General features: G+C 51.9%; 1 protein-coding gene across 5 annotated transcripts in view; it reads right to left on the bottom strand.

The window, feature by feature from the left end:
* Positions 1 to 14,407, bottom strand: part of Dnah17 (dynein, axonemal, heavy chain 17) — a 108,997-nt gene that overhangs the window by 81,545 nt on the left and 13,045 nt on the right. For all 5 annotated transcript variants that reach the window (XR_388524.4, NM_001167746.1, XM_006534150.4 and 2 more), the window contains 8 exons: positions 13,748 to 13,894; positions 11,840 to 11,948; positions 10,908 to 11,011; positions 9,230 to 9,370; positions 7,182 to 7,325; positions 4,829 to 5,011; positions 1,149 to 1,403; positions 56 to 225 (listed from right to left, as the gene is read on the bottom strand). Coding sequence is in view for 4 of the 5 variants with exons in the window: in NM_001167746.1 (NP_001161218.1) it covers positions 56 to 225; positions 1,149 to 1,403; positions 4,829 to 5,011; positions 7,182 to 7,325; positions 9,230 to 9,370; positions 10,908 to 11,011; positions 11,840 to 11,948; positions 13,748 to 13,894 (1,253 nt within the window). In the remaining variant the exon portion in view is untranslated. The remainder of the gene's footprint in view (positions 1 to 55; positions 226 to 1,148; positions 1,404 to 4,828; positions 5,012 to 7,181; positions 7,326 to 9,229; positions 9,371 to 10,907; positions 11,012 to 11,839; positions 11,949 to 13,747; positions 13,895 to 14,407) is intronic.

Genomic DNA, 14,407 nt, shown 5'->3' on the forward strand with positions numbered 1-14,407 from the left:
GGGGGGGGGGGGTCCGGGGAAGTCTCAGATTTGCAGCAGCGGGCCATGGCCTCACCTGTTGATGACGTGGTTGTTCAGGTATCGCTTGAACAGAAAACTCCAGCGCTTGATGGTGTTGAGCAAGGTCTGCTTGAAGGGGCGGCAGTCACACTGCAGCCAGCCATGGAAGACCTTGGTGTTCTCACAGCTGGACACCTCCTCATACAGCTTCTCATACGAGTCAATCTGCCCAACACAGCCGTGGATTCCATCAGCCATGGCTGTGTGTCCCCCACTAGCCATCGCCGCTTCCTGTCTGGCTGTGAAGGGCAGCCAGGTGGCCCAGGGTGCAGCTTAAGAGAGGCTGAGACCACTGCTACCTGTTTGCCCTGTCCCAACACCTCAGAGCTCCTTCTGCCCCACCTCTAGGAGGGGACAGATAGACAGAAGAGGATGGGATTGGGTGACTACAGTAAGGCTTCTGGAGCAGGAGGGGACTCCCAAAGGGCACCCCTTAACTCATGGGAGCACCTGCAGACTTTGAGCCATCCCATCTTTCTTCTCACTGGTGTGGGGGAGGAGAGGGCTTTCTCATTGTGCCCAAGACCAACCTCAGGACTGGATTGCTTCACTTTCTAGATTCCCAATTCTGACACCTGAGCTCTTGCTGACCCTGAAGGCCGATTCTTAGACTGCAGACCTCACCTGGAGCTGGCCTGAGTGTAGTGCTCCCAGCCACCTCTTATCTGGCTCTTAGGGACTCTTATTCTCAGGGATCAGTCCTCTGTCCTACTTGCCACAGGATGGGACACCAGCCAGCTCAGCATAGTGCCCTCACCTGACCTAACTGAAGTCATTCACACTACAAGCCTGGTAGATCCTGCTGAGGCCTCTTCTCTCTCCCTGGCTGCCTCTCTGGTACAGTGGTGCTCCCCCCCATGTGGCGTGGTGTAGTAAGGCATGCTATTCCTCCTGTGACAGTGGTGCTCCCCCGTGTGGCATAGTGCGGTAAGGCATGCTCTCTCTCCTGGCCTCACCAGGAGCAAATTTAAAACCTACATAGCAATCAGGCCACCCAACTTTCAAATCAGGCCTGTGGGGGGTGGGGAGGGGGTCGTCTACCCGAGGATGTGGGAGGTGACACAGGAGGACAACAGGACCATACACACCTGCTGCTGGAACTGAGCCAGGGTAGGTGGTGTCTTGGGGATGGTGTCGTCCGTCTTGGTGTCCAGCTCCTCAGGGGTGGGCGCGTGCCCGAAGATGAGGAAGTTCTTCATAAATTCTTGAAGGTCATCCACCCAAAGGTAGGAGTACCTCTCAAAGGAGTCCTGGTACTCCTCAGCCACCTTCATGGCTCCAATGACCAGGCTGGACACTTCCTCCCGCATCTCTATGAGGTCTGTGATATCCTCTAGGTCAGACTGCCGGGGTGGGAGTGGGGACAAAGATTGGGTCATTTGCCTTCATGAGAGACAGATTTTCCCCCAGACCTGGAAGAGCATCCTTCTGTGGGTGCTGCTGAGAGTCCTGAATGGAAGCAGGGGGTGTCTGTCAGTGTGCAGCGCCCCTACCCCACCCCTGAAAGAAGATTTGCTAAGGGTGGCTCTGAGCTGTCTGATCCCAGGGTGACGTGGGTGTCAGTTCATCCATTCTGTATTTGCACAGACCTTGGTTGTGTGCAATGTGCTGGTATGGACAAAGGGGACACAGAGCGAGCGACTCACATGGACTGTTGGGGGAGGGGGTATGTATGGACATTTTTAAAATAACAAACCCAGAAAACTACCCTCTAGTTAAATCTCTGCATGCATGCTATCTATGGTATGTACAAATCGATTGAATGTACACCTGGTCACTTCCGAGGCCTTTAAAATTCCTCAGTATATTCTGTTCAGATCTGCCGTTCAAACTCACTTCCAGACGCCCTCCTGCTCCTGGCTGGCAATGCCACAGGAGGCAACATTCTGTTACAGGGCATTTTTACATGTTTCCCCGTTGCTGGTGACTTATGCCTTTATTTTGATCCTGATGCCTTTCCCCCTTCATTAGCTCTCATTGTACACATTTAATCTTCTAATAAAAACGAGGGAGAGGGGAGCAGCCACGGAGTCCAGGCATTGATTTGACGGAGGTGGCTAAGGAGCACGGATTCGGATGGGTCAGTCCGTCAGGGAGAGGGTGACTTTGGCTGAGCCCTTGGCTGTCCTGTTGAGCTTGGTGGCACTCTAAGAGGGGCAGACTCCTTCATGCTAGCAAGAGTTTTTATTTTGTTTTGCTTTATTAAATTTTTGTTTTTGTTGTTAACTATTCTTTCTTTAGTTTTTTAAAGATTTATTTATTTTATGTATGTGAGCACACTGTAGCTGTACAGATGGTTCTGAGCCTTCATGTGGTGGTTGGGAATTGAATTTTTAGGACCCCCCGTTCACTCTGGTCAACCCCGCTCGCCCCAGTTGGCCCTGCTCGCTCAGCCCCTGCTTACTCTGGCCCAATAATTTAATTATTTATTATTATACATAAGTACACTGTCACTGTCTTCAGACACACCAGAAGAGGGCGTCAGATCTCATTACAGATGGTTGTGAGCCACCATGTGGTTGCTGGGATTTGAACTCAGGACCTTCAGAAGAGCAGTCAGTGCTCTTACCCGCTGAGCCATCTCACCAGCCTGCTTTATTACATTTTTTAAAAATTATTTTTCATTTATGTGTGGGTTTGGGTGTGGTGTGTCTCTCTGTCCCACCACAGAACCCAAACCCACACTACAGGAAGGCTCCTGGCAAGGCTGAGATTTCACTTGCCCCTGTGTCCTTCTCAGAGCCCCTGTATGCTCATGTGCAGTGTATCTTGGTTCCAAGGTTGACATGCCACCTGCTCCTCTATGCCAAGGCTCAGGCATCTCTGCACACCACAGACTCGTGGGTACAGAACAGATGGGAGTGGCTCTGCCCAGGTTTGCTCCATCTTGTAAAGAATGGAATCCATCTTTTGGAGGAGACCTGCCCTTTTTAATAGATAATCCAATGGGGGGGGGGGAGGCAGGTTAGGGACCTGGCTGGGGACCACCCCTGTCTAGGAAGGTAGATCATATACCATCCCCGCCTCTAGAATTCCTGCCTTTCTTGTGCAGGCTCCATGAGCTGACCCACCATAAGGCTGGACTAGGTCTGCCCACCTTTTGGGTTCCTGCTTCGAGAGGTTTAATTGTCTCTTTTTCTTCTTTTCCTTTCAAAGGGAGATTTGAGCTAAAGTAGGCCTAAACCCCATGCTAAAACTTTGGGGGTCTTTCCCCTTTTTCTAAAGACACTCCACGCCAGCTGTAGTCTGGTGTTACCCCTACCCCCAGCCACGTCATTTCAAGGTTCATGGCTGTTTTCTTTTCCTTCTCTGGTCTCCAGACAGCTGCACAAGTCCTGGGTTGCCTGCCCTGAGGTTTTCCCTTCTGACCCCCACACAGTATCTTGTCTCAGAGTCTGCCTGAGTCTTTCTGTTGCCCCTGAGCTTCTGTTTGTGTTGTTCTTAAATTCCTTTGTTATGAGCCCTAAGAGCCCTAAGAAGGGACATTGGGGCTCCCCAAGATTTTAGGCAACACTTTTTTTCCTGCCTTTTCTTTGATTGGCAGAGAAGAGGAACCATAATATTATACCTAAAGCAGGCACCAGCCCCAAGGTGGCCATGTGAGCTGCAGGCTGCGTATCCCACGGGTTGGCTCTGAGGGTGCTGAGAGGACAGGGAGGAAGGCCCAGCCAGTCAGTGAAGGACAGTGTAGTGGCATCAGGAGGGCCTCCCACAGCCACAGAGGGCAGACAGGCCTGTGTGAGCCTGTAGTTTGTTGGTCCAGACCCTTCTAAAGTGAGCCGTGAGGAATGGACGCACCGGGGATGTGGTTCCAGCAAGCTGGTATAAAGCCTTTTGCTTGGCTGGTATTTCAAGCTAACACCAGCACTTCTGGTCTTGACATGTGATCAGTTCCAGGAGGCTACTGAGGTCAGAGTTCTCTATTTGACTTCCATGGCAGAGTCAGAGTGGACTGAGCAGAGGGACTTTCTGTCTGGCCTGCATAGGGTGGACCACTGCCTAGCGCTTCTTTCCTGGAGTTTTCCTGCAAGGTCACCCAGTTCCCTAGGTTCATATGGTTTTAGACAGGTGCCCTGGGTCACACTGTATCCTCTGCTCTGATAATGTCACATTATCTGGCCCCTCCTTTTTTTTTTTTTTTTTTTTTGGTTCCTAGTTCCTCTGGACTGATCTACCAGTATCCCAATGGGTGCAGCTCTCAGATTCTCAGCTGCTATGGCTGTGTGTGGAGCTGGAGCCTTTGGGAAGTAGCCCATGGCCCAGATGTCTGACCCTGAGCACTAGGTACCATGTCAGACTCAGTACCATTCCCAGACTGAGCATCAGGGAGAAAGCCCACTGAGTCCCAGCATTCACTGCTCTCTGCTTCCTGACAGCAGATACACCGTGACTAGCCACCTCACACTCTTATTACCAAGTCATTCCCACCATGGTCAACCAAACTGTGAGCTCAGACTGTGAGCTACAATGAACCCCTCCTCTTTACAGTTGCTTTTCTTGGGTGCTCTGTCCCAGCAGTGAGAAAAAGAACTCACCTGGAACACTTGCCAAGACTCCAGAAGAGAGGACATTTGGAAGGCCAGATTCGTGTGTGTGTGTGTGGGGGGGGGGGGGCAGGGATCAGGCCCTTGGGCCTGGGGACTCAAGGGAACAGCAACCACAGACTGTCACATTCTGAACTGTCATCATCACGCTCTGCAGAGCTAGGCCAACAGAGCCAGCGCCCAAGAAGGGAAATGCCAAAGGATGGTAAGAGATCAAGACTGACCTTGTAGTTCAATCTGCCCTTGGCCAGGCGAGGGATGAGCCTGGCCACATTGTAGAGGTCATTGATCAAGCCCTCGATCAGCGACAGGAAGCCAGCCTCGTCGCCCATCTCCAGAGATGGGTTGTAGGTCAGACCGTCTTTATCCAGCTCCATGCGGATCTCAAATAGGGGAGCGATGCTCTCCTGAAAACAAGTTCCTGGGGGCTTAGCACCTCAGCTGATACTGAGTGATGCTTGGGTTGCCCACTCTAGGATCTGGCTAATATGTAGCTATTTCCAGCTGGAGCTGGTGCACACCAGCAGTTCAGACCACTTCAGCCAGATGCACAGTCATGGGCCCAAGGCCAGCCAGGAGTTGGCTGGGGGAAAAGCAGGGGTTGGAGCAGGCAGATCACTGAGCGTTGTGCGGCCAATCACCGTAGAGCCACTTCACATAAAACCAGGGTCACCCTTTCAGAAGGTGAGACAATGGCTGCCATCACGACTTGCTCAACAAGCCCTTGTATCCCTACATGGCTGCAGCCAGTCCATGTCTTAATGCCTCTGGTGAGGCTGCAAAGCTACAGGATACCAACTCCATCTGTCAGGAGATGCTATCAAGATTTACTCTGGAGCTCTTCCCACTATACCAGTTGCCTCTCCGGTTATGAGCTATGGCCTGCAACTGGCTAGACTGTCCTTTCTTTGACCACCTCAGACTCAGGTCCCATCATAGCTGTGGCTAACAGACTCTGGGCATCCCAAGTTCTCTATGATGAGGAGAGCTATTTACTGGTATTGAGAGGTCCTACAGGGTTTATAGATTGTCAGTCATCACAACAGATGGTCATGCTTTTCTGAACACTAACCCGGAGGTTGCCTCCTGCCAAGGGGCTGCTGGGAATTCTCTGACAGTGTCAACACCTTTATGGTGTTGATGGCCATTCCCCTTCTCTGCTGCTGTCACTTCTTACCACAGACATTTAGCAATAGTGTGGGGTTGCCTTGTGAGTGTATGGTTGGGAGCAATGCCTGCCTGCACCAGCAGAATTTGCAAAGCCTGCAACTTTGTCATGGCTGTGGTTGATTCGAATCTCCCAATGAGCCCATATGATGGGCAGACTTCTGGTCATGGGGGTGGACTCTGACTACAATGGACTTGAGGCTTTGTACTTTTTTGCCTTTTCTTTTTCTTCCACGGAATGCTGCAACATAAAGACCTGCTCCAGAAGGGCCCCTCATTGAACTTAGACCATGAGCTGCACAGACTTCTGTTGTCTGTAACTCATGGAGACTCAGGTATTCTGCTATTCAGGTATAGCAGCCAGAAACATACTAAAGATAATTACAGACCAGTAATGGAGATGTGTGACAGGTTCACTCATGACCCATCTGCCTTCTGTGGCTGTGGGAGGCCCTCCTAATGCCACCATGCTGTCCTTCACTGGCTAGGTGGGTCCTTGCCTTCTCTTACTAACACCATTTGGAAACTGTTATATTACAGTGTAGAACTGGTATGCCCCCAGTGTAGTAGTGTTTGGAGATGATGGGGTCTAGCGAACTCTGACCTCATTAGTGGACCAATCTGTTGATGGATTTATAGCTTCGAGAGTTTGGGGGGAAAGGGCGTTGTTACAAAGGAGAGCGTCCCCTTATTATCTGGCTGCCAGGGTGAGTGACCTTGCTCCATTCCTGGCTCCCTGCTATGGGGCTTTTCTCACCACAGCCCAGGAGTAATGCGCTGGAGTCTTTGAAACCATGAGGGAAATCTTTGAAGTTGCTTTTCAGGTGTTTTGTCATAGCAAGGAGTGCTGACTGGTAGACATTGTAACAAGGCTCTGGGGCTGACTGGTAGACATTGTAACACGGTGTGGGTAGGGAGGGCATCCTTCCCTTGGAGAACACAACTCAGCAGGACTCCCCAGCCCACCTTGTATACAGAGAAGTGAAGCTTAGCTGCTGGCATTTCTGGCAAGATTCCCCTCTGCCATCATCACAGGAAGAGGTCTGGGGTGCCTAGTATCACCTGACAGCAAGGTGAGAGCATTTCCTCAGATCTGCTTAGGTACTCTACAGGGCACTGGGGTTATGGCAGATCTCAGGTGATTGGCTGTCCTGGGGGCCTGGGATTGCCTGTTCTCTGGCATGGCAGGACCTTTAGTTTTAAAAACCAAGGTAAGCTACCTACCACAAACAGACTTTAATTAAATCTGTTAATCCATAAAATAGCCCCGCTCTTCTATCAGGCAAATCTGAAGTGTAGATTCCAGCACAGATCTTGCTTTTAAACACACACACACACACACACACACACACACACACACTCGTGTGCGTGCACATCCACACACACAAATACACATACATGGTAACTTACATCCATAGTCATGTTGTCCATTAAGTAATTTAGAGATTTGCGGATGAAGCGATCAAATTCATCTAAGACCACGGTGTCAATATAGTTGACATAATCCTTCCAGGACTGGCTGGTTGTATCTGCTCTGAACAGTTCTGCATTTTCCTGCACACAGAAGCACACCATTGGCTGTGATTGCACTGGTACACCACTTAGCTCTCTGTTTAACCTAGCCCGTGAGTGACAGGCTGCTTCATCCCTGTGCCTTTGTCCTCTTGATTTACAGACACTCAAAGCAGATGTTTTAAGCCTCTTGAATATGTTGGGCTCTTTCCCGTAGAAAGCTGCGTGCACAGGGCTTTCTGCCATTCCTGGAAGACAACACTTCTAATCTTTTAGCTCTCAGCTCAGGTGTCACCCGAAAACCCACTATTGGTCATGGGTAGAGATTCCTATCCCTGCTCCCACCCACATTTTCTTTAGTAGCCTGCTGTTTATGCCATGGCAGTACAAGTGTCAACCCTCATCTTGTCTTTGGTCTTTTCCTTCCTTTGATGACCATATTTGTGACAAAGAGCTTAGATCATCCTTTCTGCAATTGGACTCTGACACGCCCGGGACAGTATCTGGGACAGAAGTGGTAAAGGGCTCAATGCACTGGGGATGAGCAGATGCACAGAGGGGTTGATGAATGGGTCAACAAATTGTTGAATGGACGAGTGGGTTGGTGGATGGGTGGGTGGACTGATGGTGGGTGAATGGATGGATGAATGGATGGATGGGTGGGTAGATGGATGGATGGGTAGGTGGGTGGATGGATGGTTGGATGGATGGGTGGGTGGGTAGATGGATAGGTAGGTGGATGGATAGATGGGTAGATGGGTAGGTGGATAGATGGGTGGATGGATGGATGGTTGGATGGATGGATGGATGGATAGATGGATGAATGGATGGATGGATGGATGAATGGGTAGGTGAATGGATGGGTGGGTAGGTTTTTGGGTGGGTGGATTGGTGGGTGGATGGGTGGGTGGGTAGATGGGTAGGTGGATAGATAGATGGGTGGATGGGTGGATGGATGGGTGGGTGGATGAATGGGTAGGTGGATAGATGAGTGGGTAGGTTTTTGGGTGGGTGGATTGGTGGGTGCATGAGTGGGTGGATGGGTAGATGGACAATGAAAGGGTGGGTTGATGAATACATTGAGTGGATGTCAGGGATGAATAAAGAGGTAGATGAAGGGAAGGAAGGATGGATGGATAGATGGAGAAGTATGTAAAGGTTGGGAGAAGGACAAATGGATGACTCTGGAAGACACTGAGTGCTATAGGTGAACATGAAGATGGATGTATTCTCAGGCAAAGGAGACAGAAGTCAGAATCCCAGGTAACTTTAGTGTGGGGCAGAAAGAAATGGTTCAAGTGGCCGTCACAGCCGTGGGTGGACATGTTAACAAAGCCAGGTGCTCTGACAACTCTGTCTTACTGAAGCTGGCTACCCAGGCAGCGTGGTCTCACTAAAGCCAGAACGAGGGAGGGAGGCTGCTCTCCTTGGCTCTGGCTTCTCCCCCCACCCCTAGCTTTGCTCCCTCTGCTAACTTCTATCAAAGACACCCACTTTCTATACAGTTAAGCAGGTTCATATCCCTCTGCACACAGACAGACATATGCTGGCTGTGATATGCCACATGCATACATGTGAGGGCTCCTCAGGTCTCACGTGTCCGTGTCCACACTCACAGGAGGGGAACCCGTGAAGGATACATGTAAGCTTGCAGCAGCCTGTCCCTGTTGGCTTAGGGTGAGATGTCACCGGCACATACGGACTTTAAGGCAGGGGTTGGTGGTGCTCTGGCCACCTTTAGATAGAGCACAGGTGTGTAACAACAGGAACCGGGCTTTGAAGCTGCTCTTGGGTCAGGCTGTCTTAGATGAAATCTAACAGACTCTGTGGTCATCAGAACACTTCTGATTGGTCATCTTAATAAAATGCTTGGCTACTCCTCTTTTCTCTTCCCCTCTATAAAAAGCAAGCAGCTTCCAAAAGACCCCCTGGGGGGGTCTCCTTACCACAACCATGGCTTGGATTCTCACACCAGCTTCCTTGACCGCAGCGTACCGCTTGTTCAGGTTGGCCACCCTGCCGTCCAGGTCCAACAGGGCTTCCTTCTTGTTGTCCTTCCTTTCAAACAGGGGGTTGGCTGACCACTCCTGGAGGGAAACCACAGCCCTTTCAGGGATGGCACACTCAGTCTGGCCCCTCCACCATGCTCTCTTGGGAGGGAGCCTTCCTGTGTCTCCGGTACCTGGGATCTGTGAGCACCTGTGCAGAGCTCCCTGAGGGGAGTTCTTGGGGGCGTGAGTGTGCCAGTCAAGGGAAAACTGAATTCAAAACACAAGACAGCGGCAAGCAGTGGCTTTGCTCTCCCTCTCGTGTTTTTAAATTTTGTTTTTTTATGTATAGGCGATGTGTTCATGCCGGCTTGTCTGTGTGTGTACCACATGTACAAAGTGCCCACAGAACAGAAGAGAGTGTTGTTGGACTCTGGCTGGGACTGGAATTAGAGGCAGCTGGGAGCCACCCAGTGTGTGTGCTGGGGACAGAACCCAGGTCCCTGCAGGGGTAGCGCTTGCTCTTCTCTGAGGCACCATCTTTGCAGCCTCCTGGTTAGTTTGTTCTCATTGTCGCTGTTTTCTTTAAGGCAGGGGCCTTCCGGTACACCCCCCACATAAGTCTCAACCTCGGGGTCCCCTACTTCAGTTTCCTGAGCACTGCAGGGTTAATACAGTAGCTCATAGCCACCTTCCCCCACCACACATGTCCATCTGCACGATTGCTTTAAGCATATAATAAAGTTATATAACTGAGAGTTTATGGGAGGAAAGTGTTTTTGTTTGTTTGTTTGTTTGTTTGTTTGCTTTCCGAGACAGGGTTTCTCTGTGTAGCCCTGGCTGTCCTGGAACTCACTCTGTAGACCAGGCTGGAAGATATTTAAAAAAAAATGCTTTCTAGCCTGGGAAGGGTAAAATGCTTGCTGTGTAAACATGAGGTCCTCAACCCCAGCACCCACATAAAAGCTGGGTGCTCTGGCGTCTGTCTCTAAGCCCAATGTGGGGCCGGGGGCTGGAGGTAGGAACAGCTGGACTCAGTCAGTCTAGTCAACTGGTGAGAGTCAGGTTCAGGAGACCCTGTCTCAAAAAGATAAGATGGAATGCTACTGAGGAACACACCTGCTATTAACCTCTGTTCTCCAGATGTGCATGCACACAGAGATAAACACTCGCATGCACCCCCCCACACACACACACACGTGTGCGCGCACACACATACAACTTCCTTTTGAACACAATGTCAGTCACAAGTATTTTATAAATTAAGGCTACTGAAACCCAGGATGGAGGCTAGAGAAATGTCCCTTGGCTTTCTGGAAATTTGAGGTCTTTTACCCTCCAAAGGCTGACTCTTCTCTCATCAGCTTTGCTCTGCCCATCTCTTGCCCCAACTTATTCCTAACACCAAGCCCGGAACAGCCAGGGCCCGTGCAGTCTGCTGACTGTAACAGGATGGAGTGGAGTGGGTTCTACCAAGTGACAAGGCTCTTCCTGCTCTGGGAGCACACTGACGTCACACAGAGCATTGAGTGGAGGGGTTCTCTGGCCACCAATCACACAGGAGCCCCCGCTGGAGGCCTCTGCACGGCCCCCGGCACCATGGCCCCCGGCCCCTTGCCCCTGGCAGCCCTCTCACCTGCATGGCCTGGGTGATCCCTTCTACGTTTTGCTTGGCTTTCTGGATCCGGTTCTGCAGGTTGTATAGCATCTCCCGCATCTCCTGGATGTACTCCATCACATCTGCAATGCAAAGGAAAGCAATCTGACCCAAGGAACCCAGTGCTCCATGTGCTGGGGCGGCTCCTGCAAAGGGTTCTACTCGGTCTACCACTGGGAGCAGACGTCACTATTGTGACTTCTCTGGAGAGAAGCAGTGATACTTGTCCACAATTGGCCACTATGGTGGTGGGAGGTCTCCTTGGCTGCTCAGGGTGTGGATCCTGCCTCACCTCAGGCTCCTGAGATTAAGCCCCCTCCCAACTATGAATGAATGAGGAGGAGGAGGAGGAGGAGGAGGAGGAGGAGGCAGCGGGGCACCTGGCACGATGCTGCCAGGGCCTCACTGGGAAAGAGCTGTGCCCTGTGAAGGAGGGTGAGGGAAGAGAATGGAGCCTCTTTCTGCAGGGAAAGTTGGGGGACCTGCATGCTGGAAGGGTGGCTAAAGTCGCGGCAAAGGTCTCAGGGGGAAGAAAGTAGAAGTGCACACAGGGTGGCAGAAGTTGCCTTGTTTGCTGGTGGGATGGAGGGGGAGGGGAGGAGCCCGCCATTTCCTGTTATCCACCCCCACCCCCCCCCCGCATCTATCTTGTCTTGAGCAGCAGAGACCATACGTCTTCTCTACTGACTGGGTGTGCAAGTGCTAGACACGAGGAAGGCCGGGCCTCCAGGGGCCCTGTCAGGAAATGGCTGGGCCCCTGGGGTATCCTTGCCCAGGTCTGTGAGTGACATGGCTAAGAAGTTGGATGACAGCAGTTCACACAACTCTCTGGAGCCTGAAGGCAAACCTAGCTACCCCAGAGGGCAGGTGCTGCCTAGGTCAGACCCTCAAAACAAAGGAGGCCTAGGTACTTTCGCCATTCCAGAACAATGTGGTCTCTGCGCTCAGCAGCTTCACGTCAATCGCTTCCAGTTCTGACTTGATCAGCGGGAACTCCACATCCTTCACCGTCGTCTTTATCTGCAGGAGAAATGGCGTGGAGTTAACGGTTTGGGTCCCAAATCTTGATTTATTTTTTTTTAACTGCTTAGAATTTAACAGCGTTGAGGACCCATTTACAGACACTACTAACCCAGCTGTGGTCAATACTGTTTATCTGGGAGTTGCATTCCTGGTGCTGCAGAGGTGGCTCAGTGGTCAAGGGCGTATATCCCTCTTCTGGAAGGTCCTGAGTTCAGTTCCCAGCACCCATGTGTGGTGGCTCACACGTGGATTTCCTGCTGCAGAGGAGCTACTGCGGGGGCAGCTTGTCCCACTCGCCACTTTTCTCATTTTTGCTACTTGGTGCTATCTCCGGCAGGACTTAACAAGGGGAAGAATCAGGTGGACCCAGTGGGGCCCTTCCAATGTGGGTGGGCCTCACCAGTGGAATGGAAGTCGAAATGGGAGGAATTTTTCCCCCTTTCCCTGGCTCACTGCCTGGGGCAACTGCTCCCCTCTCCCGGCATTGGTTTTGTATTTACACTGTTGGATCCCCCGGGTTCTCAGGGTCTGGACTATCTAAATTACGACACGGTCCCTTCCTGGGTCATCAGCTCCAAGGTAGGTGCACTGTGGGCCTTCCATTCTCCATAACTGGACAGGCCAATTCCTTGTCATTAATGTCCACATAGGCCACCGTCTCTTCCTGACCCCACTTCCCCTGAGAGCCCTGACAACACCTGAGCCGTTAGCTGAGGATATCAGTGGCCTTCAGAAGTTGGAGAGGCCTAGTAAGCAGATCCTACCCCACAGTGTCCCCGTACCTCAGCCAGCACCTCCACCTCTGCAGAGAACAGGTTACACACTTCTGACCTCGAGAACTGGAAGGCATAGGTCTGTGGTGTCCTGGGATGCTTGGAGTGTGGCGCTAGGTCATGGTGGGCAGAAGTGGCGGTGAGCCTGTCAGCACCTGACCTGGCGCACTGTCTATGTCTGGGGGACCCTGGTACTTGGGATTGCTTGTTTCAGACACATAAGATACCAGAAAAAAACCAACTTGAGAGCTTTAGCTCATGGCTTCCAAAGTTTCATTTTGAGGTGGGTGTAAGTGTTTTGGGGCCTGTGGTAAGGCAGACGTCATTTGGGTAGGAACGTGAAGCAGAGGTCACCTCGTGGTGATCAGAGGACCAAGAGGGGAGGAGGTGGGGCCAGGTATTGTCTTCTGTGTCACCAGTGTTCTAACTCCCTTCAATAGGTCTCCCTCCTGATGGTGCCATACCATCTAACAGCCCCCCAGACTGCCAAACTCTAATACTGCCTTTCCCTGTCTGCAGGTTGAACCTGAGAGTGGGGCAGGCACAGGAGCTGCCAGAGGTACCCCATGCCTACTGTTGACTTAGAGGCCATTTCTGCTGCCAGGGCAAAATGTCCTTGAGGCTAATCAGTGCCCGGGACTCTAATCAGTACGTGGCAGCTGTGTCAGGCCTCCAGGTCTGAGGGGCCAGAGAGTCAAGGGATTCTTGAACCAACAGCTGAAGGTGGTGGTCTCTCTCCAGCCCCACACACAGCTTCCTCCGCACCAGCTGGGCAACTTGCCATTCCCATCTGGGTTCCAGAAGGTGCACCTCCCCGGGTTTCACAAAGCAATGGAAGCGATGTGGGGTGACACCAATACTACCCCAAAGCTTGTGGAGTATTAGCCAGAGCCCAACCAAGATGGTGCCTCCAGTGGCGGCGCTTTGGGCCATCACCATCTCACAGCCTCTGACACTCGGGAGCAGCTTGAGGCACGTTTGAGTACGCAGCACACGTCCCTGCCTTCGACCGCTCCGGCTCACCTCATTGTACCAGCCGACAATGAGCTCCAGGTTGCCTACAAACTTCCGGAAGGTTTCGTTCTCCGAGAAGAGCTTCTCCGCGCTCTCTGGAATCTCTTTCTGCTGCTGGAAGTTCAAATATTTCACTTCTCTCAGGACTGCCACTAACTAAAGAAAGAGCGGGGAGCCCATCAGAAGGTGACCTCAACTGTGGGTCCCCGCTGCCCCTGGCTTCTCGCTGTCAAAGAACTTCAAGGTGGGTGGGTGGATGGGATGCGGTGCTTGCTGGTGGGCTCTGGGTGGCTTCTTCACCCTATGAGATGGATCTGAGCCAGGGAGAGCTTGTCATCGTCATCATCGTGGGCCGGTGATGTCAACCGTCTCTTATCTCCATCCCCCCCCCTGGACCCTTGAGCGGTTTTCTCAGGCGCTTCCCCTCTTTCTTCTTCTTTCTCTCTTCCCTCACACTTTGTCTGACCCAGGGGATTGACGAGGCAGCCAACAGTGCTGTCCCCAAAGCTATTCTCATCAAGACTTTGGTGCCTTCTTGCAAGGCTTGGCCCAGGTCTGAAAATTCCATCTGCCCTGTTCCCCCGGCCCCGTGGTGACTCCCTCATCATCTTCCCTCCTCATTCCTTTGCCAGGGGCACCTGGCATCACCTTTTTGCCTTACCAACTGGT

The sequence above is a fragment of the Mus musculus genome, chromosome 11, assembly GCF_000001635.26.
Source record: "Mus musculus strain C57BL/6J chromosome 11, GRCm38.p6 C57BL/6J".
NCBI classification, from domain to species: Eukaryota; Metazoa; Chordata; class Mammalia; order Rodentia; family Muridae; genus Mus; species Mus musculus.